Source organism: Neophocaena asiaeorientalis, unplaced genomic scaffold (assembly GCF_003031525.2).
Source record: "Neophocaena asiaeorientalis asiaeorientalis breed wild unplaced genomic scaffold, Neophocaena_asiaeorientalis_V1.1 scaffold79, whole genome shotgun sequence".
Classification (NCBI taxonomy): domain Eukaryota; kingdom Metazoa; phylum Chordata; class Mammalia; order Artiodactyla; family Phocoenidae; genus Neophocaena; species Neophocaena asiaeorientalis.
Genome location: NW_020175402.1, coordinates 8,520,937 through 8,548,572, shown reverse-complemented (window position 1 = coordinate 8,548,572; position 27,636 = coordinate 8,520,937). Strand labels below are relative to the sequence as shown.

The following is a 27,636-nucleotide window of genomic DNA, read 5'->3' as shown; positions in this document are numbered from 1 at the left end:
TTATGGTTGTGAACAAAAACAGATCAATAGACAGCATATTCCTAGAGCACTTCACTTTATCAGCTCAGTGAAATACATTTAAGGAATACAAATTCATGTAAAACAAATAAATGAAACACATTTGAAAATTAAAAAAAAAAATCAAGAGATAACATCAGATGATTACTAAGGGTAGCTGGTAACAGAGCAAAAACTGGCCCAAAAGTGATCTTATAAGACCTGATAAGTCAATCACCTAACACAATGCACAAAAGTATGAGGCGCACTCAATACATAGTTGTTGAGTAAATAAATAATTGAAGAGCTAAATGAATTAACGGTAGAAGTGTGGTATAGAAAAGAATATTGGGTTAGTAATCTAAAGAACTGGGTTCTTATTTCAGCACTATCTCTTATAGTTGTATGACTTCAGGTGAGACAATTTCTCTTAATCTCCATTTTCCCAAGGTGTAAAATGGTGGGATAATAATGCCTACTCTGGCTACCACACAGGATTGTGTAAGGATAAAACAAAATAAAAAATGAAGATATTTTGAGGCTTCCCTGGCGGTCCAGTGGTTAAGACTCCACGCTTCCACTGCAGGGGGCATGGGTTCGATCCCTGGTCGGGGAACTAAGATCCTACATGCTGTGCAGCTTGGCCAAAAAAAAAAAAAAGAAGATATTTTATGAACTGTAAGTACTAAACAAATATAAGGCATAAAAGATAATAAAGCGATTAATGACAAGGTGAAAAGACAATGACACTAGATGATATCTTGGTAGAAACAATGGGCATCAAGGGGGAAGTTTTTACAGTTTCAGCTCCCTGGAGCACTATTTTTTTTTTTTTTTTTTTTTTTGCGGTACGTGGGCCTCTCACTGCTGTGGCCTCTCCCGTTACGGAGCACAGGCTCCAGACGCGCAGGCTCAGCGGCCATGGCTCACGGGCCCAGCCGCTCCGCAGCATGTGGGATCTTCCCAGACCGGGGCACGAACCCGTGTCCCCTGCTTCGGCAGGCGGACTCTCAACCACTGCGCCACCAGGGAAGCCCCCTGGAGCACTTTTTAATCAAAGAGGACTCATGAGTTAGGAGTTCATATACATAAAGGTACTTTAAAAATAATAAGATATGATGATTATTACTGCCATTGTTCATCAGACCATTTCTCTACTAAGTGAAGAGCAACAGAGGGTAGGATAATGGGTTGACTAAGCAGGTCATAAAAGCGCCTCATACCTAGCAGATCCTTAATAATTATTTTGGCGAACTGAAATACACATCTCAAAGCAGCTTTAGAAGCAAAGCAATAACTAGCTGCACCAGGTGTATTAAGCAATACAAAAACAACCAAAGACCCACAGAAGTGAGATATCCACAGAACCACTTCAGGAATCCGATAAATACCATTTAACCCCTAAAAGGTTAAAAAAGAATGAAAAACTCCTGGAACATACACATAGAATCACAGTTAAAAATCTAGCTCTACTAAACAAGTAAAATTGCCTGTTTGGAAACATGATCTTACATGTAGAAAATCTTAAAGATTCCACAAAAAAGCTGTTAGAACTAATCAGTGAATTCAGAAAAGTTGCAGGATACAAAATCAACACACAAGAATCAGTTGTATTTCTATATACTGGCAGTTAGCAATCTGAAAAGAAAATTAAGAAAACAATTCCATAGCATCAAAACAATTCCATAGCATCAAAGAGAATAAAATATTTAGGAATAAACTTAACCAAGGAGGCAAAAAATACTTGTACACTGAAAACTACAAAACAATGCTGAAAGAAATTAAAGACAACACAAATATATGGAAAAACATCAATGTTCATGGATTGGGAGACTTAATATGGTTAAGACGTCAATACTACACAAAGTAATCTACAGATTTGATGCAACCCTTCCAAAATCCCAATGACATTTTTTGCAAAATTAGAAAATTTCATCCTAAAATTCATATGGAATCTCAAGGGACCCCCAAAGAGCCAAAATAACTTGAAAAAGAACAATGTTGGAGGACTCACATTTCTTGATTTCAAAACTTACTATGAAGTTAGAGCATTCAAAACAGTGTGGCTCTAGCAAAAAGACAGACATATGGACCAATGGAACGGAATGAAGAGTCAGAAATAAACCCTCATGCGTACAGTCAAATGGCTTTTGAAAAGGATGCCAAGACCATTCAATGGAGAAAGGACAGTCTTTTCAACAAATGGTGCTGGGGATACTGGATATCTGCATGCAAAAATGTGAGGTTGCAACCTTCCTTTACACCATGTTAAAACAAACAAACAAACAAACAGCAACAATAAAAAACCCTCAAAGATCTAAATGTAAGAGTTAAAGCTATAAAACTTTTAGAAGAGAACAGAAGGAAAAAGCTTCATGACGTTAGATTTGGCAATGATTTCTTGAACATAACACCAAAAGTACAGGAAACAAAAGAAAAAAATACATAAGTTGGACTTCATCATGATGGAAAATGTCTGTACATTAAAAGACACTTTCATATACTTAGTATGTGAATACACTTAACACTCCTGAACTGAACTTAAAGATGGTTAAGACGGTAAGTTTTATGTGTTTGTTCACCACAGTTTTTTAAATGTAAATCTGAAAAACAAAAATAGAACACTACCAACAGAGTGAAAAGGCAATCCAAAGAATGGGAGAAAATATTTGCAAGTCATATATCTGATAAGAGATTGATATCTAGAATATATAAAGAACTTTTTGAACCCAGTGTCGGTACTTAAACCCAGTCTCTGACCACAAAGCCTCTTTCTTTTTTTTAACATCTTTATTGGAGTATAATTGCTTTACAATGGTGTGTTAGTTTCTGCTTTATAACGAAGTGAATCAGCTATACATATACATATATCCCCATATCTCCTCCCTCTTGCGTCTCCCTCCCATCTTCCCAATCCCACCCCTCTAGATGGGCACAAAGCACTGAGCTGATCTCCCTGTGCTATGCGGCTGCTTCCCACTAGCTATCTATTTTATATTTCGTAGTGTATATATGTCCATGCCACTCTCTCACTTCATCTCAGTTTACCCTTCCCCCTCCCCGTGTCCTCAAGTCCATTCTCTATGTCTGTGTCTTTATTCCTGTCCTGCCCCTAGGTTCTTCAGAAGCTTTTTTTTTTTTTTAGATTCCATATATATGTATTAGCATATGGCATTTGCTTTTCACTTTCTGACTTACTTCACTCTGTATGACAGTCTCTAGATCCATCCACCTCGCTACAAATAACTCAATTTCGTTTCTTTTTATGGCTGAGTAATATTCCATTGTATATACGTGCCACATCTTCTTTATCCATTAATCTGTTGATGGACACTTAGTTGCTTCCATGTCCTGGCTATTGTAAATAGAGCTGCAATGAACATTGTGGTACATGACTCTTTATGACTTATGGTTTTCTCAGGGTATTTGCCCAGCAGTGGGATTGCTGGGTCGTATGGTAGTTCTATTTTTAGTTTTTTAAGGAACCTCCATACTATTCTCCATAGTGGCTGTATCAATTTACATTCCCACCAACAGTGCAAGAGGGGCACTGTGCACCTCTTGCACAGTGATGATAAAGCCTCTGTTTTTAAGCAACAGCTACTAGTAGCTGACACGCACTGGGCTTTGCTGTATGCAGGCACTGTGCTCAGAGTTTTATGTGCATCTCCGCATCCTAACAACCTTATGAAGTAGATGCTTATTGTTCCCATTTTATAAAGGAAACAGATTCAGAGAAGTTTAGTAATTAGCCTAAGTTCCACAGTGAGGAGGTGACCCAACTGAGATTAGAAGCCGGGCAGTCTGTCTCCACAGCCCAGGTTCTTAAGTACATCCTCTACTGCCCTCAGAAAAGCAATTCCTCAGCATCCACCTAATGTAATATTGCATAGCCACTGCAAATGAGCGTTTTAAGACTATGTGGTGGGCTTCCCTGGTGGCACAGTGGTTGAGAATCCTCCTGCCAATGCAGGGGACATGGGTTCGAGCCCTGGTCCAGGAAGATCCCACATGCTGCAGAGCAACTAAGCCCGTGCGCCACAACTACCGAGCCTGCACTCTAGAGCCTGCACCACAACTATTGAAGTCCGCACGCCTAGAGCTCGTGCTCCACAAGAGAAGCCACTGCAATGAGAAGCCCGCGCACTGCAATGAAGAGTAGCCCCCGCTTGCTGTAACTAGAGAAAGCCTGTGTGCAGCAATGAAGACCCAACACAGCCAAAAATAATAAATAAATAAATAAATTTATTTTTAAAAAAAGACTGTGGCAAAAATGGAAAGATGACATGACAAAGTAAAAAACAGGAAACAAAATTATACATACATTTTAATTACATCTAGGTAAAACATGCATTTGAAAACAGCTAGAAGAAAATATGTGCCACAATAATATAGATTCTGGTAAAGTAGTAAGATTATGGGTTACCCTTCTTTTGTTTTATATTTAAATAATGAGGTAATATGGTGGAAGCTTCCCATTTCCCTCTTTAAATCAAGTCCTCAGACCTCTATGAAGAAGGCTAGCATCAAGAATAAAGATATTGTAAAGCCAAACCCTGTGTTCAAAAATAAACAATACTCAAACTATTATGCATAAAATAAGCTACAATGATACACCGTACCACACTGGTCCCCCAACCTTTTTGGCACCAGGGACCGGTTTTGTGGAAGACAATTTTTCCATGGAGGGTGGGGGGATGGTTCAGTTGGTAGTGCGAGTGATGGGGAGCGGCAGATGAAGCTCCCCTCCCTCACTTCCTGCTGTGCGGCCCCAAGGGGCAGGTGGGGAGGACGGTTGGGGACCCCTGCTGTACAACACGAGGAAGAGAGCCAATATTTTATAATAACTATAAATGGAATACAACCTTAAAAAATGTAAACTACTATTTGCACACCTTTAATGTATATAATATTGTATATCAACCATTCTTCAATTTAAAAAAATTTTTTTAAAAAAAGCAATACTGGGGCTTCCCTGGTGGCACAGTGGTTGAGAGTCTGCCTGCCAATGCAGGGGACACGGGTTCGTGCCCCAGTCCGGGAAGATCCCACATGCCGCGGAGCAGCTGGGCCTGTGAGCCATGGCTGCTGAGCCTGCGCGTCCAGAGCCTGTGCTCCGCAACGGGAGAGGCCACAACAGTGAGAGGCCCCCGTACCGCAAAAAAAGAAAAAAAAGAAAGCAATACTGCTTGCAGGGTTGGGGACAGTTGCCTCTGTGAGGGAGTTAGGCTAAACATGGCAATGTTGAAGGTTTGCAGAAGGCTTCTGGAAGGCAGCGCTTGAAGTAGGGGCCTTTGTTAATTTCTATTTCTTTGGTTCACAGGAGAACAGTACCAAATTAAAATAATATCCCCACTGCTCTAAATCAGTGTCTTCCAAGTGCCATTCATTCATATAATAGTGCCACAATTTTTATTCCGTGTATTTATAAACTGCTATTTTTTTACTTAAATTTTTTCTTAATATCTGAATTTTTGCTTTAAAAAGTCCTACTTAGGGCTTCCCTGGTGGCGCAGTGGTTGGGAGTCCGCCTGCTGATGCAGGGTGAAAAAAAAAAAAAAAAAAGTCCTACTTAAAAGGGAAACTTTATAACAGCACTGTAAATAGAAAACTTGCAGCCCCTGTCTTAAGCAGAAGATAACTGTAAAAATAGATACATAAAAAAGACACAACAGGGACTTCCCTGGTGGTGCAGCAGTTAACACTCCACGCTCCCAATGCAGGGGGCCCGGGTTTGATCCCTGGTCGGGGAACTAGATCCCACATGCATGCCGCAACTAATAGTTCGCATGCCACAACTAAGGAGACCACCTGCCGCAACTAAGACCCGGTGCAACCAAATAAATAAATTTAAAAAAAGACACAACAATGTTTTAGCTAGATATAATTTACTGCCTGCTAAAGGCAGTACTTGAAGAGGACTAGGGTTAGACCGTTTGTTTTCACAGGAGGCAGTCTGGATTTTTTTTAAAGTACAATGGGAAATCACTGAAGGATCTTAAACAGGAAGAGACATGTTCTGATTGGATACGTTAACAACCCTTTCCTGGGAATTAAAAATAAATTTTTTAAAAAAAGAAAAAATGAGGGCTTCCCTGGTGGCGCAGTGGTTGAGAGTCCGCCTGCCGATGCAGGGGACGCGGGTTTGTGCCCCGGTCCAGGAAGATCCCACATGCCGCGGAGCGGCTGGGCCCGTGAGCCATGGCCGCTGAGCCTGCGCGTCCGGAGCCTGTGCTCCGCAAGGGGAGAGGCCACAACAGTGAGAGGCCCGCGTATGGCAAAAAACTAAAAAAAATTAAAAAAAAAAAAAAAAGAAAAAATGAGAAAAGACAGAAGAATTGAACAACTGAACAACAACATCACCCATTTTTACCTAATTGACAATAATAAAACACTATGCTCTACTGGAACCCCTGGGCACTGTTGGTAGGAATATGAAATGGTGCAGCTGCTGTGAAAAACTGTATGGTGGTTCCACAAAAAAAATTAAAACAGAATTACCATATGGGACTTCCCTGTGGTGCAGTGGTTAAAGAATCCGCCTGCCAATGCAGGGGACACGGGTTTGAGCCCTGGTCTGGGAAGATCCCACATGCCATGGAGCAACTAAGCCCGTGTGCCACAACTACTGAGCCTGCACTTTATAGCCCCCAAGCCACAACTACTGAGCCCGCACGCCTAGAGCCCGTGCTCTGCAACAAGAGAAGCCAAGCCCGCACACTACAACGAAGAGTAGCCCCCACTTGCCGCAACTAGAGAAGGCCTGTGCACAGCAATGAAGACCCAACACACCCAAAAAATGAATAAATAAAATAAATGAATAAATTAAAAAAAAATTACCATATGATCCAGCAACTCCACTTCTGGGTATATACCCCCCAAAATTGAAAGCAAGATCTCAAAGAAATATTTGTACAACTATGTTCACAGCAGCATTATTCACAAAAGCCAAAAGGTGGAAACAATCCTAGTATCAACAATGAATGAATGAATAAGCAAAATATGGTATATGCATACAATGGAATATTTTCAGTCTTAAAAAAGAAGGAAATTCTGACACATGCTATAACATGGATGAACCTTGAGGACATTATGCTAACTCAAGTAAGCCAGTCACAAGAAAACAAATACTATATAATTCTACTTTATAAGATACTTAGAGTAGTCTAAATCATACAGACAGAAAGTAGAATGGTGGTTATCAGGTGCTGGGAGAAAAGGAGAATGAAGAGTTATTGTTTAATGGGTATAGAGTTTCAGTTTTACAAAATGAAAAGGGTACTAGAGGGACTTCCCTGGTGATACAGTAGTTAAGAATCCGCCTGCCAATGCAGGAGACACGGGTTCGATCCCTGGTCTGGGAAGATCCCACATGCTGCGGAGCAACTAAGCCTGTGAGCCACAACTACTGAAGCCCACGCGCCTAGAGCTCGTGCTCCCCAACAAGAGAAGCCACCGCAATGAGAAGCCCGCGCACCACAACGAAGACCCAACGCAGCCAAAAAAAGGAAAAGAGTATTAGAGATGGATGGTGGTGATGATTGCACAATAATATGAATTTACTTAATGCCAAAGAACGGTACACTTAAAAACGGTTAAGATGGGGTAATTCCCTGGTGGTCCAGTGGTTAGGACTCCACACTCTCACTGCCGAGGGGGCGAGTTCAATCCCTGGTGGGTGAACTAAAATCCACAAGCTGTGCAGCACAGCCTCCCGCCAAAAAAAAAAAAAAAAAAAGATTAAGACAGTAAAATTTATGTTACATATGTTTTACTACAATTAGAACAATAACAACACTATACCCAAAGGCTGCAGATTTTGGTTTCAGCAACTGGTGACCCATTCATTGAGACAGGGAGGAATATGAAGGGAGCAGCCTTGGGTAGGAGGAACATTGAAGAGTTTTGGAGTGTGCTAAGCTTGATGTCAACTCGACAATCAGATGGAGATGTCAAATAGGCAGTTGAATATCTAAATTTGAAGTTCCAGAGAAAATGTTAGAGACAGAATTACAGACTTGGAGAATTACAGACTTGGATTTAAAAAATGATACATATACTTAATTGGGGGATTATTAGCATATAAATGGTATTCAAAACCACTGGACAGGATGAGATCACTTAGGGAGAAGGTAGTTAGAGAAGAGAAGGGAGTAATAAAAACAGACACAGCCTCAAGCAGTCCACATTCAGAATCAAAGCAGAGGGCAAAAAATCATATTAATGAAGAGAATCGAGCAGTGAGATAAAGGTGCTTTTTCAAAAAAATCAGATGCCCAGATGTGAACTTGGTACTCAAGAGGTAGAAGGCAAATATGTAGTTTTAAAATCTCCCTAGGCTAATTCAATAGTCTGAATATAAGTGAGAGAGGGAAGCAGGTGAAATGCAGAGTAGTAGTGGGAGTGGGAGGAAGGAACAGAATTGGGATATTATAAGGTACCATGGACAGGACTTGGTGACTGACTAGGCATGGGATAGTAAGGAGAAGAAAATTAATTACATATTGTTTCTTTCTTGGGAGACTGAGAGGTTACTTCTGTCATTAAAACTAGTAATACAAGGTAGAAGGATAGAAACAAGGTTTTTGGTTGTTCAAGGAGCACAACGATCCTACTTTGAGCCCAAAGTTATATAGCTGGTAAGTAGCACAGAAGGGCCTCAACCTATGTCTGACTGACTCCAAGCCAAAGTCTGAAGTACCAGTGGGATATTACTTAGTGATGTGAAAGTGGTCAGGGCAGCTGAAGTCTTAGGAGGGATGTGATCACCCAGGGAAAGAATATACAGATCGATATATTATTATCCATATACTGGGGGCAATTCTTAATAATGGTACCATGGACCTTCCTCCTCATCTAAAAAATGAAGATAATACTGAATTTGTAGATAATGCCCACTGAGGGCAAGGACCTTATCACAGTTTTTATATTCCTAGGTTTGCAATGCCTGGAATAAAATGACCACTCAATAAAAGTTTGCCAAAGCTTTGAAAAAACAAAACAAAACCAAAAAAAACCCCAAAAGTTAATAACCAGCCACAATTAGAAAACCACTACACTAGGGACTTCCCTAGCAGTCCAGTGGTTAAGACTGCCTTCCAATGCAGGGTGCGCAGGTTCAATCCCTGGTCGGGGAACTAAGGTCCCACATGCTGTGGTGTGTGGCCAAAAAAAAAAAAAAGAAAAACACTATACTACATGAGAACAACTATTTCTGACCAAACTATAGCATAGTTTTTTTTCATTTCCTCTCTATGTTGTATGCTACAAATGCACTGTTTTTTTCCTGCACCACAATAATGTCTGTTTTGTTTTTTTTTCTTTGTGGTACGCGGGCCTCTCACTGTTGTGGCCTCTCCCGTTGCGGAGCGCAGGCTCAGTGGCCATGGCTCACGGGCCCAGCCGCTCCGCGGCATGTGGGATCTTCCCGGACCGAGGCACGAACCCATGTCCCCTGCATCGGCAGGCGGACTCTCAACCACTGCGCCACCAGGGAAGCCCTAATGTCTGTTTTATGAATTGTTTTGCTAGAAGTAGTAGATGGAAGATACAACTCAGTGAGACAGGCACTCTTATCCTCTGCTGGGTGTAAAGTAAGTGCTTTCTGGAAAGACAATTTGATAACATGTATCAAGAGTCTTAAAGCCCTAACTCAGTAATCTTACTTAGGAATTTATCTGAAGAAAGCAGTAAGAGATATGGCCAAAGATTTAGGTTGGAAGTAATCAAAAATATCCCACAATAGAAAAATTATTAAATAAACCATCATATAGCCATAGGGTAGAATATCATATGGTGCTCTTACATCAAGTTTTTGAAGAACAGTTAAGGATACTAGAAAATGCTTTTGATAAATATAAATTTATATATTTTATTCTTTTGGCTGCGTTGGGTCTTCGTTGCTGCATGCAGGTTTTCTCTAGTTGCGGCGAGTGGGGGCTACTCTTCATTGTGGTGCGCGGGCTTCTCATTGCAGTGGCTTCTCTTGTTGCGGAGCACAGGCTCTAGGTACACAGGCTTCAGTAGTTGCAGCACGCGGGCTCAGTAGTTGTAGCGCACGGGCTTAGTTGCTCCGCGGCATGTGGGATCTTCCCAGGCCAGGGCTCGAATCTGTGTCCCCTGCATTGGCAGGTGGATTCTTAACCACTGCGCTACCAGGGAAGCCCTGCTTTTGATAAATATAATGAAAAAAGTAGGATATAAACTATACCTAGTATGACCATGCTTGTGTGTTTGTTTATATGTAAACACATACATATATGAAAATTATATATACACTTCCCTAGAAAATTATATATATATTTATATTATATGTATGTATATATTTACCTAGAAAAAATATTAGAATATACCAGAACTACTATAAGAGTCTCACTGGGTGGAAAGATTACAAGAGATCCTAATGTTCTTTATGTTTTTCAGTATTTCTAAAGTTTCTGCAGAAAGTATATTTTTATTTTAAAACTCAATATGATAAATAAAATAAAGACAGCACTCACCTTCTTTCTTTTTCTAGAAGAATTTCTCGTGGGGTCAGGCTTTTCAAACTCTGCTGCCTTTGCCTCTTCCTTCTCCTCTTCCTCATCAGGTATCAGAGAGTACTTGGTCCCACCTGGCTGCATGAAACAATCCTTTGCAAAGTGGCCTGCAGAAGAGAAGTAGAAAAGGTAGGGAGGGAAGAGGCAGTCTCTCACCTTAGCAGGTGGATCTTCCCTAGAAGTTCCTGAAGGGCTGGCTCGTTCAGGAGGTACTAATGAGTTCATTCAGAGCAGCTGTTGCCTTCAGAGCAGATTTTCTGTCACCTCAAGATGGCATTGCTCACTTAAACACAGCCAGACAAGCATCTGGTCCTAGAGCTGTGGGAAACACTGGCACCGCTTTTTTTTTTTTTGCTGCGGTACGCGGGCCTCTCACTGTTGTGGCCTCTCCCGTTGCAGAGCACAGGCTCCGGATGCGCAGGCTCAGCGGCCATGGCTCACGAGCCCAGCCACTCCGCGGCATGTGGGATCTTCCCAGACCGGGACACGAATCCACGTCCCCTGCGTCGGCAGGCGGACTCTCAACCACTGCGCCACCAGGGAAGCCCTGGCACCGCTTTGGAAATGGCAAAGGACGTGAGGACACAGGCTTGTGCTGCCCTCCATTAGCAACTGGGCTCAGGAATTTTTAAAGGTCTATTTGGAACTTATTCCTGACAATGAAAGGCTGCTCCAGAGAGCGTAATACTTAGCAGAGGGAGCCGAGTGGCAGGCCAAGCCCCAAAGGAAGACAGCTCTTAGGCAGCAAGCAGGAAGGCAGCACTCAGATTCAAGCTAACACACAGAAAGACAGCAGTCACCTAGGGGCACTCAACATTCACAGACTGTCAGGTCTGGCAAGGGCCTGAGAGATCATCAAATCCAACACTGCATTTGCAGAGGACATGAAGGCCCAGAGTAGAGAAGTACCTCAAGGTCACACAGACAGCAGCAGAGCTAAAACTTACCCCAGGTCTCATACCTCCCTGCCCTGTGCTCTTTCTGCTGCATCAAAACCAACCACCTTTGGCCTGCCTGGGCCAAATTCCATCTCTCATTATTCTTCTCTGCCTCATGTAACACCTGGTGGACACAAGTTGAAGGTAAGAGAACCCCACCCTCCCTGAGCCTACACTGCTATTAAGCGGCCCTTTAACAGATGCTACACAGCTGGTTTTGTCTGAGCTCTTTGTAGACCCTCTCTCAGGGGCACAAAGAATTTGATGAAGTCATCAAAAAGCTATGTGTAAACTACTTTGCAACTCGGAGTCCAGAAGCGGGATGGTGCCTGGAAGGAGAATACAGCATAGAGTTTTCCAAATATCTATGCTGGAAATGGTCCCACAATACTCATGAGGAAGTATTCTTTCTATTTTATTTTTCCCTTCCTCCCTCTACATTAATGATAAATTGGGGCTTAAACCCCACGACCTGAACCAGGGCACAAATCTGCTACCACTCATTGTAGAAAAGTCAAGAGAGTTGGGTAGGTGAAAGGCTAGGGAGAAGGGGTGACAAATTGAGGTCACTCTGAAAACGAGAAGCTGGCAATACCTCTCATTATAGCTCCAACAAGGGAAGTCAGGCTGAAAGAGCTCTTTAATATTTGAGTAGGACTGAAGGAAACTTGAAGAAACAAAGCTAAAAGGAAGTGACTAGCCTGTATTCTTTATTACTAAAAAGATACTGTATTCAGAACTCTGGAGTTATAGAGATAAAGGTAATAAGCAAGAAAGAGCTTGACTTGGATCCTTAAGGAATATATTTCCAAGTCACTTAATTTTTGCAGCAGAACAATAATCATCCTTAGAGATAAAAATTTAGAGTGTTAATTATCATAATCCGACACTCTTACCCCTCCTGGCGTAGTACATGGGGACCTTGCCCAGGCAGGGCATCACCCGTAGAGAGAGGGGAGTAGTGGTGGTGGTGTAGTATCTGGCAGGGTCAGCATTCAGAAAAGGAAACAGAAAAAGCAACAAGCCATGAACTCTGATGTGAGTCTAGTAGGAACAGCAGATGAGCAGGTGAGGCCAGCATTTGGCTAAAAACCACAGTGAGCTAACTCACACCAGGGGGCTTCCCGCATCCCGTAAAGGGTCCACCCACAAGGAGAGAAAAACTGAAACGACAGGGACTTCGCCTTACCTTTACAGCCACACTTCTTGCAGGTAGTGTTCAGGACAGCCTCGAGGGTGATCTTCTGCCCAGTGTAATCCTGGAAGGACCGCCTCCGCCTCTCTTCTTGCCTGTAATGAAATGATACTGACTGTTGGCCCTTTTAAGAGATATGGCCAGAGATACCACAAGTTAATACTCCATGTCGTTTTTTTGTTTTGTTTTGTCAGGTAGAAGGGAGAAAGGAAAAGCACTGGGCATAAGGAAACAGGCAGTGAAAGAAATGACATGAAATGACAAATTTTTTTCATTCAGGACAAGGCTCTGAATTAATAATTATGAATGAGACTAGATTCCATCTCACTGATGCACAGGGGATGAATATATAATTACTCACCTTGCTAAGCCCCCTGCAATCCTTACAAGGTCACTCCTGGGTTTAAAAGACCTTCAAAAACTTCTTAGAAAATCAAGTCCAAGCTCCTTGGTATTCCAGGCCTTTCACAGTCTGTCTCTAACTTACTTTCCCAGCCTCATCTTGTACAATATGCTCAAGGCAAACCAGACTATTTTACCTTCCCCAGATGGTTCACTGCTTTTGCTCAGGCAGCTCCCTCTTTCTGAAATGCTCCGCTTCCCCTCTTTACTCCCACTTCAACACCTAACTACACCCAAACATTTCAAGGCTCAGCTCAGTTACTGCACCTCCTTCTAACCAGTTATCTTCCCTGAGCCCCTCAGCCAGAATTAATCTCTGCTCACATTCGCGTAACACTTTTTAAAAATTCTAAACATTTGACCAAAGTATAAAATACATACAGAAAAGTGTTCACAAGTATACAGCTTCACTGATTTTTACAATTTGAAATATCCCAGTAACCAGTACTCAGATAAAGATGCAGAATATCACCAGCACCTCCGAAGCCCCTCTAGTCACGGTGCTTCCCCCAAGGGTAGCTACTACTCTAGTTTCTAACAGCATAGATTAGTTTTACCTATTTTTGTAAATTATATCAACAGAATCAGAGCATGGGCCCTTCTGTGTCTGGCTCCTTTCGTTACTTTGTGAGATCCAACCAACTGTTGTGTGTAGTTGTGGATCAACTATTCTCATTGCTGCAAAGTATTTTGCTGTTGATGGGTATGTGAGTAATTTCCATCATGAAAGTGCTTCTGTGAACTTCCTAGCACACGTCTTTTGGTGAACATATATATACGTATATGCATTCCTTTGGGAAATGCCTAGTTCCACGTAGGAGGGGAACTACTGGGTTGTAGGGCATCTGCCTTAGTAGACACTGCCAGACAGTGTGTTTACCAATTATACTCCTACCAGAAGAGCCAAAGTACCCTAGTTGTCATAGCTCTTAGTTTTTACCTTTACTATAACACACAGTACCTGCACAGAGTACTCTTAGAAAATGTTTAATTGAAGAGTATCACTCCTGATCATTCTTTCTTTGAAACTCTAACTGTATCCTATACACATGTCAATCCTAGCACATATCACACCACAGAGTTGTTTCTTCTCTAGATCGTGGGCCTGTTTAAAAAATATCTTACTTGTGTTTGTTTCCTTAGCACCTCAGCCCAAGGTTTGGCAAGCAACAGCATCAATAAATGCTTGTTGGGGCTTCCCCGGTGGCGCAGTGGTTAAGAATCTGCCTGCCAATGCCGGGGACATGGGTTCGATCTCTGGTCCGGGAAGATCCCACATGCCGCAGAGCAGCTAAGTCCAAGCGCCACAACTATTGAGCCTGTGCTCTAGAGCCCGTGAGCCACAACTACTGAAGCCCACATGCCTAGAGCCTGTGCTCCGCAACAAGAGAAGCCATGACAATGAGAAGCCCACGCACCACAATGAAGAGCAGCCCCCACTCACCGCAACTAGAGAAAGCCCACGCGCAGCAACGAAGACCCAACGCAGCCATAAATAAATAAATAAAATATATTTTTAAAAATTAAAAAAAGAAAGCTTGGTGAAATTTCTTTGTTCTTCATCCAAAATATTTTTCTTTACCTGAATGTCTTTAACTTTGACCTCTGACTTCACCTAAGATTTTCCAACCAGGTCTCTGTAGAGTCCAGCAAAACCAGAAATATTCTGCCAGAAGAGCCACATTACCCAGAGAAATGCAGGATAACAATATCAAAGCAAAACAGAGCTACTCACTTCACAAATTTCAGCCAACAGTTTCATGGGATATGTGGGCTCAAGAGAAAAAAGAGAGGATAAAGATACTCCATATTCTGTCCCATTCATTCTTTAAAGTTCAGCTCAAATTTCGTATCTTCTATAAACTCTACCACAAGCAGAGTTAAATACTCACTTTATTTTACTGATTTGTTTACATTTTGCCTCACCCTCTGTACCACAACCAGGACTTGAATAGTAAAGTCTATGTCACGTTCTTCTCTAAATCTGAGCAGAGAGCACACCATCTAGCATAGTGTTGTCCAAAGAATGTGAAGATGGACAGTTCTATAAATTTATGTCTGTACTGCTGACTATTTATGTCTGACTTTATGTCTATGGCTAATGAGCACTTCAAATGTGGTTAGTGATTGAGGAATTGGATACCAAATTTTATTTACTTTTTTTAAAAAATAAATTTATTTATTTTATTTATTTTGTCTGCCACTGTCATTGTCATTGGCAGGCGGATTCTTAACCACTGCGCCACCAGGGAAGCCCCCAAATTTTATTTACTTTTAATTACTTTACATTTAAATAGCCTATGTGACTAGTGGCTTCCCAGTTGGGACAGACCAGAAAAGCATATGGTTTAAGTTCTGAAAATGTCTGTTCAAATCCCTAGCTTTTGCCCTAGAAGAATCTTAGTCAAATGACAGGAGGTCTACTGTCTGGTATGGGTCATGCGAGAGGGTCAGTTCAAAGGGTGAAGCTCGAATAACAAAAACCAAGGCAAGGAGAGTGGAGAAGTAAATGTGAGTGAGTTACTTAACAACAGGCATAAAGTTTTAGTTAAGGAAGATGAGTGAGTTCTGGAGATCTAATGTACAACATTGTATGTATAGTCAACAATACTATTATACACTTAAATATTTCTTAAGAGGGTAGATCTCACGTTAAATGTTCTCACCACAATAAAATAAAATTAAACAAACAAACGAACAGAAAACCCCACCAAGGCAGGATCTTGGGGACATAACTTGAACAGTCATGAAAACTCCATTGTTTTCGGATGTCCTTATTTGTAGAACTGAGTTTCAAGTGACTATGAGTTGCAGCTTAATCAAACCCTCACTATAATGAATTCCAATACACTGCAGATTCAAAAATACTATCAGCCAAATCATACCTCCCACCTAACGCCCAATTCCACAAATGTGTCACTCACCACCCGTCTCCCTTTCTGTCCTTATTGCCATCATGCTAGTTTAGGCTTCATTACATTTCACCTAAACAGTAATAATTCATTTACTGGTCTCCCTGCCTCTAATCCATCCAGCACACATAGTTGGATTAATCTTTCTTTTTTTTTTTTAAGTTTAATAAGTGGCAAGCACCAGTGCTAGTACAATGATATGAGTAAATACATTAAAATGATAGGACATGGTAGATAGTCTACCAGTGGAAAGAGATATATAAATGGACAATTACAGTGTAGCGAAACATAAATGCTCTTTCTAAAGACTATACTACGCCGGCTAAACCTAACTGGACACTGCATTTAACCCCTTTCCATTTGCAGATTCACTTATTAGATGACCTCGTCAATACTTTGGAGCCTGAGGGAATGAAATATAAGACAGCTAGATTTTGATGAAAAATGAAAGGTAGTTGACAAACTCTGTGTAGCTGTGTAGCATGAAGATACTGAGCCTAACAGGGTGAGGCCAGAGAATGGGGTACCTGGAGAGAATAATCTGCTCAGGAGTCTCTCCCACTCAAAGGCTTTAAAAATCATTCATATTCTTTGACTGCTATTCAAAGCTGTTCACAATCTGACCCCAACGTATCTTTCAAGCCCTACATTCTAGCACCTGACCATACCCTCTTCTTTCCTTAAACAAGACTCCTGAATTGCCATGTGCTTTCCTGCCTCATTCCTTTCCTCAGACTATTTCTTCTGCCTGGAATACTATTCTTTCCCCTGCTGCCTGACAAAGTCTTATCCATTCTTCAAGACCTAGCTCAATTGCCACGTCTTCTCTGACCATCAGGGCCTAATATCAACTCTTCCTCTTCAAGCTAATTCCTAGAATCCTTCCTTTAAAACACTCTTTTAACATTTATTACATGTTGTCTTAAAATTAAAGTTATTTGCATAATTACACTAGGCAGTAAGGTCCTTAGGCAGAAACCTTGGTATTGCCATTATACCTCACATAGAATATGAGCCCAGTAAATATTTGTTGAATAATGAGTAAATGGATGCACTAACTTAACGACTACTATACATTAGGCACTATGGGAGATAAGATGTGGCCTCTGCCTCATGGGTTTTATATATCCTTTCAAAAGAAAGGGTATGATAATCTCAGATATTAGAGGAAAAACAAAGAAACATTTTAAAACAATAACTACAAGTAGCCACTATGTGTTAAGTTTCTACTATAGATTAGACAATTAGGCTCTTTATAAACAAGATTTTATTTAAATCATACCATCATTTCTAAGATGTAGGTGTCATTACCTCCATTTTGAAGAAGCTGAGGTTCAAAGAGGCTAGCTAATCTGCTCAGGGTGGTATACTAGCTTGTGGCAGAACTAGGACTCTTTCTGATTCAAGTCTAACTCTAAAACCTGTCATCATTCCACTATGCCATGCTTCTTTCCTAGATGCAGTCTAGAAATAGTTTACAACAAAAGTTACTGTTCGGTCACTTAGTCATTACTAGAAGTAGTCCATACATAAAGACACATTCATCATAAAACCAGGGGGTCCTTTCCCTTCCCCTCCCTTGTTGTGAGAAAGAGAAGTAGCTCTTTTATCTTACTTGTTTTATATTTTATCCTTATAAAGGTGGCTTTGGGAAATTTCACTGCTTTTAATGAGTCTGTATAGACAGGATTCTTTGGAGCAGAAGTAATTTATTACAATGCAATCAGTAAATGCCAGACTTAAATAACATTTCTGAGCTCAGAGTTATAAAAGATTTCTAATGTAAATGGAAAGTGTTATATAACCACAGGCAAATTATCACCAAGCATCAAGCTAAAACTAAGAAAATAAAGTAAAATGGAGATAACGCCCACTTTGCAGGTTGTTATGAGAATTAGATGCACTGATGTACACAAACCACCTGGCATAATGCCTGGCACATAGTATGTATTCAATAAATATCATTTCCCTTCCTTTTAGGTAAATTTCCTTCATATCCAAAATGATTTTGCTCAGAACCATAAACCTAAGGGTTTCCAAACATTGTGCCGCCAAGATCCCACTCAAACAACATTTCTTATTTTTAAAAAAATAATAACATGATGGCCATTAAGAGCATCCAATTAGCATGAGATAAAGAATGTGATATTTTGTCATCAGAAGCAGTGAAATAATGTCATGGTTAACCTGAGGATAAATGTATGATTTTTTAGTTGGCTTTCTGAAATACTTGAAACAGTTCATAAACCCCCAAGACTCCTTCAAGGGATATTAGCGACCTAGGAACCCCTGGTTAGAAACCACTGGCATATACAGGTATCCCCTTGTTTTATTGAGCTTCACAGATATTGCGATTTCTACAATTTGAAGGTCTGTGGCAACCCTGCGTTGAGCAAGTCTACTGGCACTCTTTTTCCAACAGTATTTGCTCACTTTATGTCTCTGTATCAAATCTGGTAATTTTGCAATATTTCGCACTTTTTCATTATTATTATTATTATATTTGTTATGGTGATCTCTGATCAGAGATCTTTGATGTTACTGCTGTCATTGTTTGAGCATTTTTTAAGCAATGACGTATTTTTAATTAAGGTACATACACTGTTTTTTAGACATTATGCTATTGCACACTTAACAGACTACAGTATAGTGTAAACATTACTTTTATATGCACTGGGAAACCAAAAAATTCATGCGATTTACTTTATTAAGATATTTGCTTTATTGTGATGGTCCAGAACTGAACCCACAGTATCTCCAAAGTATGCCTATATTCAAGAAAGATTTTGAGACAGCAAATTCCCTGTATCACCAGCCAGTATCCTACAGAGAAAATTTTCCATTCATAAATGAAAGGTCAGAAGAGCCAGTGAAAGTAAGGTGCTGTGTTCAGAACACAGCATATCCCAAGATGCAGGAGTCTAAAACCCCACTGGAGTTATTCCTCCTACATGGTCTCTGCCTTTTTTCAGTCCCAGAGCTAGGAGAAAGGCAAATAACAAATATCTCATGATGAATGCTTGTTGGCTAACTGGTTAAAGGTCAGAAGCTGAAAAAGAATAAGGGGAAGGAAATGAAACCATTGACAGTGCACTTCTATGCTAGGAGGTGCATGTTAGCATTTCATCTGAGAACTCTATGCAGTAATGTGTTATCTTTAACACTTTATACCTCTAAAAACCAAAGCTCACAAAGGTCACATAACTCATCAGTATCATAGCCTACAAATAGTAGAGTTCCCAAGTGGGCCTGATTCACTACAGCATTCTGTGGTTTGAGAAGTAGAAGGATTTTAGCCTTTCCAAACATTTTACCTACTCAATGATAACGTTGTTGGGGTCAAGGTCCTTCCCAGTCCCTTGGTTGACAACCTTCATGGAGAGGGATACTTTAATCCTATCATTTTTCATCTGAAAAAAACAAAAGCAAAGTCAGCAAAAGCTCAAAGTACATCATTTAGACTGCTGGTCTAAAATTATCGAAGAATTGAAGTTTTTATCATGTAACAAACACTGAGTTCCTCTTATGGCCAAGGTCCTGTGCTCTGAACATTGCGGGTACTAATAAGCATAACAGGCAGATCCTATGGCAAAAGCATTTTAGGAAATGGTTTTCTTATCATTCTTGACCCTCCTCGGGGGAAAGACAAAAATGGTTGCTCAGAAATCTGGGGCCTGTGGAAGTAACCAGGAAGAAAATAAAAGCTGTTTCTTTTAGATAGTTCAGCATAATAATCTGTTCAGAGATCCATGAGCACGGAATAGGTTTCAGAACATTCCAGTGGACTAGATCTCCTTTTGGACTTCGTCTAAAAGCTTTTTAAACATGAAAACAGGGGCTTCCCTGGTGGCGCAGTAGTTGAGAGTCCGCCTGCCGATGCAGGGGACACGGGTTCGTGCCCCGGTCCGGGAAGATCCCACATGCCGTGGAGCGGCTGGGCCCGTGAGCCATGGACGCTGAGCCTGCGCGTCCGGAGCCTGTGCTCCGCAACGGGAGAGGTCGCGACAGTGAGAGGCCCGCGTACCGCAAAGAAACAAAACAAAACAAAACATGAAAACAATTAAGAGCATCTTTAAATGTGAAGACAGTTGTTAGCCACATTGGTCTTCTTTTGCTTCCTCCAGCATTTGAAGGCCCTCTTCACTTTGGGGTCTTTGTATTAGCTATTCTCTTTGCCTGGAATATTCTTTTCCTAACATTTCACATGACTAGTTCCTTTTCCTTTGGGTCTCAGCTCATATACCATCCCCGCAGAAAGCCCGTTCCTGACCACTTTATCTAAATCTACCTCCACATTGTTTGAACCTATTAGAGCACTTACTATAACTTATAATTATTTTTAATTATTTTAGCTTGCTTACTTTTTATTTGTCTCCTCCAGTTATAATCTATATAAGTTCCATAACCACTGGAGTCATTTACATCTGATTCTTGTATCCCTCAGACCTAGTACATAATAAGCACTCAAATACTGTCGAATAATATCTCTTTCAGGCCTGTCTCCCCTGCCATTCTCTGGTAAAAGAGCAGGTCTCAGTGTATGTGCACATCTCTCCTGTGGTTTGTCCACACCCGCAGACCCTCAAGTGAGTTGCTGTTAACAGGATCCTCCAGTGCTTTCTCATTTCCCTCACATTGCATGGTGCCAGGTAAAATGGAAAAAATGACTGTAAACTCTATGCCCCTTTTTGCTTTGGTCCAGATTGAAGTCCATCTGGAAGATTTCTACTAAAAGATAGTTTCATAGATTAAGTTTTCTTCTCTCTTTTTGGTTCTTTACTTTTTTGGTATTTTCTTCACACCCACCATGTGGGTGAACTTCAGGGAAGGAACTTTTATAAACATGTACTTATTGCACCACACTTATTACATACAGTTCACAACGTTCCTTCTGAGTTTGCATGACAGACAGCCCAAAGGTTTAAATTCAAGTCAGATTACAGTGGCAGGATTCAAAAATAAGATTATCAGCCATGGTTAACAATGCATACACACTCATGAAATATCATCATGAAATACTACGAAAATCCCAGCTTTTCCTAATCCTTTCTAATAAGTTAAAGTTGCACAGAACTTTACCTCTCGTCCAATAAGCTTCACCCACACTTTGTCTCCGACATCTACTATCTCAGAGGGCTTATCCACGCGACAGGATGACATGTGAGTTCGATGGACCAGACCTGAGCACAAGAAGAAGAAATAAAATAAGGCACAGGGCATGTCTGGTATTCATACTCTAAATAACACAGTAAGGAGAAGAGTTGGAGATTCACTGAAAAAGGTTTCATTAATTTAAAAGTGCAAATTAAAACAATTTGAGGACTTCCCTGGTGGCGCAGTGGTTAAGAATCCGCCTGCCACTGCAGGGATCGAACACGGTTTCGATCCCTGGTCCGGGAAGATCCCACATGCCACGGAGCAACTAAGCCCGCATGTCACAACTACTGAAGCCCGCACGTCTAGAGCCCAGGCTCCGCAACAAGAGTAGCCCCTGCTCGCTGCAACTAGAGAAAGCCCACGTGCAGCAACGAAGACCCAACACAGCCAAAAATAAACTTATTCAAAAACACAATTTGAGATCACTTTTTATACCTAATCAACAAACAAATATTCTTTAAAATAGTGTTTAATGTTAGTACAGATGTAATACAACAACTATATTTATATAATACTGGTAAAAATACAAGTTGGTAAAATTCTTTGAAAACAAAGGGCATGGAGATGTTTATACCTTTGATGCAAGAATATCACCATTGGAATTTTTCCAAAAGAAAAACTCAGTAGAGGCAAAAATCTATGGCATATAAAAATACTTGCAGAAACTAACACACCATTGTAAAGCAATTATACTCCAATAAAGATGTAAAAAAAAAAAAATACTTGCAGTATTATTACCTACCAAGGTTAAAAATAAAAATTACGAAACAATCTAAACGACAAATAATTGGAAAACAGCTTGGTAAATTATGATAAATCTTCAAAAAAGAGTCAACAGGGACTTCCCTGGTGGCGCAGTGGTTAAGAATCCGCCTGCCAATGCCGGGGACAGGGTTCGAGCCCTGGTTCGGGAAGCTCCCACGTGCCGCAGAGCAACTAAGCCCGTGCGCCACAACTACTGAGCCTGTGCTCTAGAGCCCGTGAGCCACAACTACTGAAGTCCGCGCGCCTAGAGCCCGTGCTCCGCAACAACCGAAGCCACCGCAATGAGAAGCCCACGCACTGCAACGAAGAGTAGCCCCTGCTCGCCCCAACTACAGAAAGCCTGCACGCAGCAACGAAGACCCAACGCAGCCAAAGCAAAAAAGAAAGGAGTAAGCAGCCATTTAAATTACAGTTACAGAAAATAATTATGATAAGTGAAAAAAGTAAATATAAACAAGGTGACATTTTTAATCTATTAAATTAGCAAAATATTTAGAAGATAATATCCAATGTTGATATGAGTATATTAAAATAAGAAATATTTCTGAGGCTAATATAAATCTTTAGAAACCATTTAGCAATGGCTATCAAGAGTGATAAAAATATTTAATAAAATTAAATACTTTTCCTTGTCTGTCCAAGGTCCTTTTCTGGGAGAACCACCTTCCCTACATTCTAAAATAATCTGGTCAGTCCTTGTAATTTGGTTGGAGCTGATCTGACCCCCAGCTGTGAGCACATGACACAGGCGTAGTCAATCAAGTTACTTCATTCCCCAGGCCACAACAATTGATTGGTTCAGGGACAGACACAAGATGCTAGCTAAATCAAATCCACTTTCTCAAGCCTTTTGTCAGGATTATAAACTACAGAAAGTTACCAATGCTCATCTTTACCACCAGGCGGCAAGAGTAAGCCAGAGAGAAGCAAAAGAAGAGGCTGCATAAACAAGCGACCAAAGCCCTGAAGGCATAAACTGAGCACCTGATCCAGCCCCGGTGGAAGGTAAATTTACTCCCCAGCTAAATTAGACAAAACGTTTCTCCTGTATTTTTGTCCCTTGCGACCAAGAGTTCTAATAATTAACTTGACCCATAATCACTTCTGAGACTAAAAAAATAATCTTATACACAGAAAAATCTATATGCACCTAGAAAAGTGATCTATATCAAAATATTCAATGTATTTTTAAGACAGAAAAAAATTAGAAACAACCTAATATCTAGCAATAGGGTAATGGTTAAGTCAACTATGGTACAGCTACTTGGCCCATTAAAAACAATGTTCAAAAGATTATGTAAAAATACATCAATAATTCACTCTTTTGCAAATATTTATTGAGTGCCTACTATGTGCCAAGCATTGTAGGCAACTAGCATTTTCTCATTTAAATAATAAAAATGCTTAACACAAATTCTAAAAATTAGAAAGAAATAATCTAAACTGCTATGGATCGCAGGTTAATGTTTTATTTTCAGATGTTTTAATAATAGAGAAAACTATATTGAGGGAAATGAATATAATAAACAATTATTTTGAATGAAAATAATCCAGTAATCTAAAGAAAAAACTTGACAAGTCAAACAAAGATTTATGTCCAAAAAACCTGCCCTACCTGAAGTTTCCTGAGAGAATTACTAACCTTTATTCTCAGTCTCTCTCTCACATACATGCATACGCAAAGTTGTCAGCACATGCCTGTAACTCAAAATATCTACCCTCTGTGTCTGGAGCTCCTGTGGGAAGCCACTGCTTTCTCTGATCATGGTTATTGGGTCTCTCAGACCTAATTCAGCTGATTCTGGAGGTTGATAGCCTATCTATCGTTCAATACCCCAGGAACCAAAATATTCTATATACATTATATAACCCATGTTTAAAATTTTAGACCATCACATAATCTCTAAATTGGATAAAATTCATGGAGCTGGGCTTTTTTCTTTTTCATGATCATGTAATGAGCAGAGTAACCTAAATGGAAAATCCGAAGAGGAAATTCAGATGCCCTACAGGAATGGGAAACGTTTCATTTTTCCACTACAACTGTCCTCTAATTCTCAAATTCACTTCTTTCCTGAACTGCTAATGGAAGTTGGGAAAGAAATTACTGTTGAACCTAATATAGTTGAGAGAACTTCTTTTATTTTTTTCTCAAACAGGTCTATTTATTGGAGTACCACAAAGAAAGAATGAGTTAACCATTTGTCCTTCTCCCATGTGATCCCAAAGCAGGATATTTTCTAGCCCAGTCATCTCTCTTAGTTAAATATGGCACTTTTGTAAAGCATTAATAATGAAAAACTATAAACAACTTAAAACGATTATGTGGTACATCTGAATAATAGAATAATGCTTTTAAATGTTTACAAAAAGTATTTTAAAAGACAAAGAAATGTTTAACATTCGTTAAGTGTAAAAGCTGCAAAATGTATATATAGAATATAATCTTAATCTCAGTGTTAATTTTTATGCACATATGTGACCATAAAGAAATACACTGGGCTTCCCTGGTGGCGCAGTGGTTGAGAATCTACCTGCCAATGCACGGGACACGGGTTCAGGCCCTGGTCTGGGAAGATCCCACATGCCACGGAGCAACTAGGCCCGTGAGCCACAACTACTGAGCCTGCGCATCTGGAGCCTGTGCTCCACAAGAGAGGCTGCAACAGTGAGAGGCCCGCGCACTGCGATGAAGAGTGGCCCCTGCTCGCCGCAACTAGAGAAAGCCCTCGCACAGAAACGAAGACCAAACACAGCCAAAAATAAATAAATTAAAAAAATAAAAATTAAAAAAAAAAAAATACACTGAAATGTTAACAGTGCCTATCTCTGTGTGGTAGTAATATCACACAATGATCATTTGCTTTGGTAGTTTTTTCCCTTATTTTTCTATAAGCATGCAATAGTCTTAACCATAAAAATTTTAACCACAAAAACTCTATGATTGGAATTATGTAAAATTATGTCTCATATGCACACAGATGAAAAGGGAACATAAAAATTGTTATGCTGGGGTGTAGGATTTTTATAGTTGAAACATTAATGGCTTATCTCCTTAGTTTATTGGGTGAATTAAACAAGAGAAATGGTCTAGGCCACAGTCTTGAATGCAAATGTCAGGTAGGCAGTTGGATATGTAAGTATGTAGCTCAGACAAGGGGTGTAAACTGAAGATACAAATGTAGGAGCCTTCAGCATGCAGATGCTTACATGTCAAAATACATTAATCAGACTGTCAATTTAGTGATTGGTTTGGTGATAGACACAATTCACCAATTTATTAACTTACAACAGAGGATATACTTTTCTTATACTTGGAAGGTTCCCAGTCCTTATCTAGGTAAACTACCCACTGACCCCAGTATCAAATACCTAAAAATTAGATTAGTGATCAAAAATTGCTTCAACACAGAATCAGAACAAAAGGGAGACAAACGTTTTGAGAGATGTTTCCAGTCCATGAAGGTTTAACGGACCCCCTCATAAAAGAACCCATCTCTCTAGTTCCTACCATCAGATTCATTTTTTCCTTATTAAGGCAAAATAAACACTGCCAACTTCAGGCTCTCAGGCTTTCTTTTACTATGTTCCAGAGACTGATATCTGCTCATATAATCTCTCCCTAGTAGAATGAGACAATCAATTAGACTTCAGCCTACTAAAGTGCAATTTCATTCCAATCCCTTTTTCCCTAGAATTAAACCCAAATTATATTGTTGAAGTCTTGAATGCTCCCAACTCCTCAGACACAGATTTATAGGCAATTACCTGGTATATTTCTGTCTATGGCTAATTCTATACTCTGTGTAGGATTCATCATTAGTTTCCTTCTCAGAAAACAGCCTGAATTCTTGGGAGGTACTTCATTGTTACCCACATACACCACCAACAGTTGGATTAAATGCATATGGTAGAAGGCACCATATAAAACATGAGGCTCCCTCCTTGGTACTGGGTATTTCACTAGATACAGAACATCCACACATTCATTTAAACCTTACATCAGCCCTGTGACATTAGGTTCACATGAGGAAATAGTCTAGAAGTTAAGTAAATTGTCCATGGTCACAAAGCTGATAAAGAAAGAACTGCAATTCAAATATGAGTCTGTCAGGTCTTCTACAACACAGTAGATATTTCTCCATTTTTTTATTATCAATCTGTTATCTTTTCAATTAAAAAGAGAAAGATCTCATCTACAACAGTAGAAACACATCTAATTCTGTTCTAGCAAACGCTCCAGAACAGAAACCAACAAAAATGCTTTGCTCATCATGTCACATGGAAGGGGGGAGTGTGTGTCTGGATCTCTGACATTAAGCCGTAAATGCCCAAAGGGCATATCAAATCCATCATCATTCAGTAAACCTAACATAACACTTAAACAGAATGAGTCCCATCTGAGTGTATGCTGGTAAAAGAAAGAAAAAAAAAATTCTGACAACTTGGAAAGAGCTAGCATCTAAATCGCCATATGAGAAAAACAGACAGCCTATTATAGTTCCCTTAAAAATATTCTCCCAACTGTGTTAGGTTCACCATTAATTTCACAAATTCCATTGACAATAAAGGAAAGAGGTTAAAACTTACAAACTATTAGGGGACAGCTGCAGCCCAAAAATGTCAAAATAAAAGGTCTCCTTTATCTTTGGGGCATCTGCATTCCCTCTCTAGACTTGTCAAATAAGTTATCTCCAATAATGTAAGCACATAAATTAAAGTGCTTGCACATCCTTTATCTTGTTGAGATTATGAATTCATTCAAACATTTACTAAATATCCACTATATTATAAGCAAAAGTGGATCCAAGGATGAGTAAGACATCATCCTGCTTGTCAAGAAACTAAAGTATACACATCATCCCATTTCACAGATAAGGAAACTAAGGCTCAAGGACTAAGCAACCTGCTATAGTCAAGAAGCCAGTAAATGGGGGAGCTGGGACTAGGATTCATGTATTCATTTAATAAAATTCAATGAACACCCACTATATCTCAGGCACTGTAGTAGGCCCTGACTCATCCCAACAGCCTAACTATTCCACAGTTCAGTGGATTAACGGCAACTTCACTTATTTTATTACACTACATTGTAATTTGTTTACATCTCTAGACTGTGAACAATCTGAGAGCAGCAGGGACTATGTTTTCTTATCTCTGTGTTCCCACATAACATACTGACCAGAAAATAGAACTCAATAATTATTTGTTAAACCCGAATTCTTTGTTTAAAATATTTGTGCTACTACCACAAGCAAGGCACTTTAAAAGTGTTTAACACTGAACAATCTCTACTCTCAAAATTTCAGTTTAGTGCTGGTGGGCAGAGGATAGTAGAGAAAAAAAGAACTTCATAAATATATAGGGCTGCATTGTCCACTATGATAGTCACTAGCTACAGATGTTTTACACTGAAGTTTAATCAAAATAAACAAAATTTAAAAGTTGCTGGGCTACTGTATTAGACAGCACAGATGTGCTATAATACAAAAATATATTCGGTCTTTGTCCCTGGTCCCTGCACAGAACTCTTAAAACTCTTGGAATTTCCCCAGTAATAGGGGTGTCTTTGTAATTCATAGTAAGCCCCTTTTGATCATACTAGAGTTTATGCTAATGAGGTGACTTAGTTGTGGGGCCCCTTGACAGTTTCTGGATGGAGCTGTCACCAGAAAGACCAAGTGATTAAAGGATTGGAACTTTCACCTCCACTGACCTCCTGGGGGAGGGGC

The 27,636-nt window shown here is 40.1% G+C and overlaps 1 protein-coding gene across 2 annotated transcripts in view; it reads right to left on the bottom strand.

Annotated features, from left to right (window-relative positions):
* ZCCHC17 (zinc finger CCHC-type containing 17) overlaps positions 1–27,636 on the bottom strand; it is a 54,964-nt gene that overhangs the window by 7,985 nt on the left and 19,343 nt on the right. For both annotated transcript variants that reach the window (XM_024766730.1, XM_024766728.1), the window contains exons 4-7: positions 21,062–21,162; positions 19,301–19,392; positions 12,663–12,763; positions 10,497–10,642 (exon numbers count right to left, since the gene is read on the bottom strand). In XM_024766730.1, coding sequence (XP_024622498.1) covers positions 10,497–10,642; positions 12,663–12,763; positions 19,301–19,392; positions 21,062–21,162 — 440 coding nt within the window. The remainder of the gene's footprint in view (positions 1–10,496; positions 10,643–12,662; positions 12,764–19,300; positions 19,393–21,061; positions 21,163–27,636) is intronic.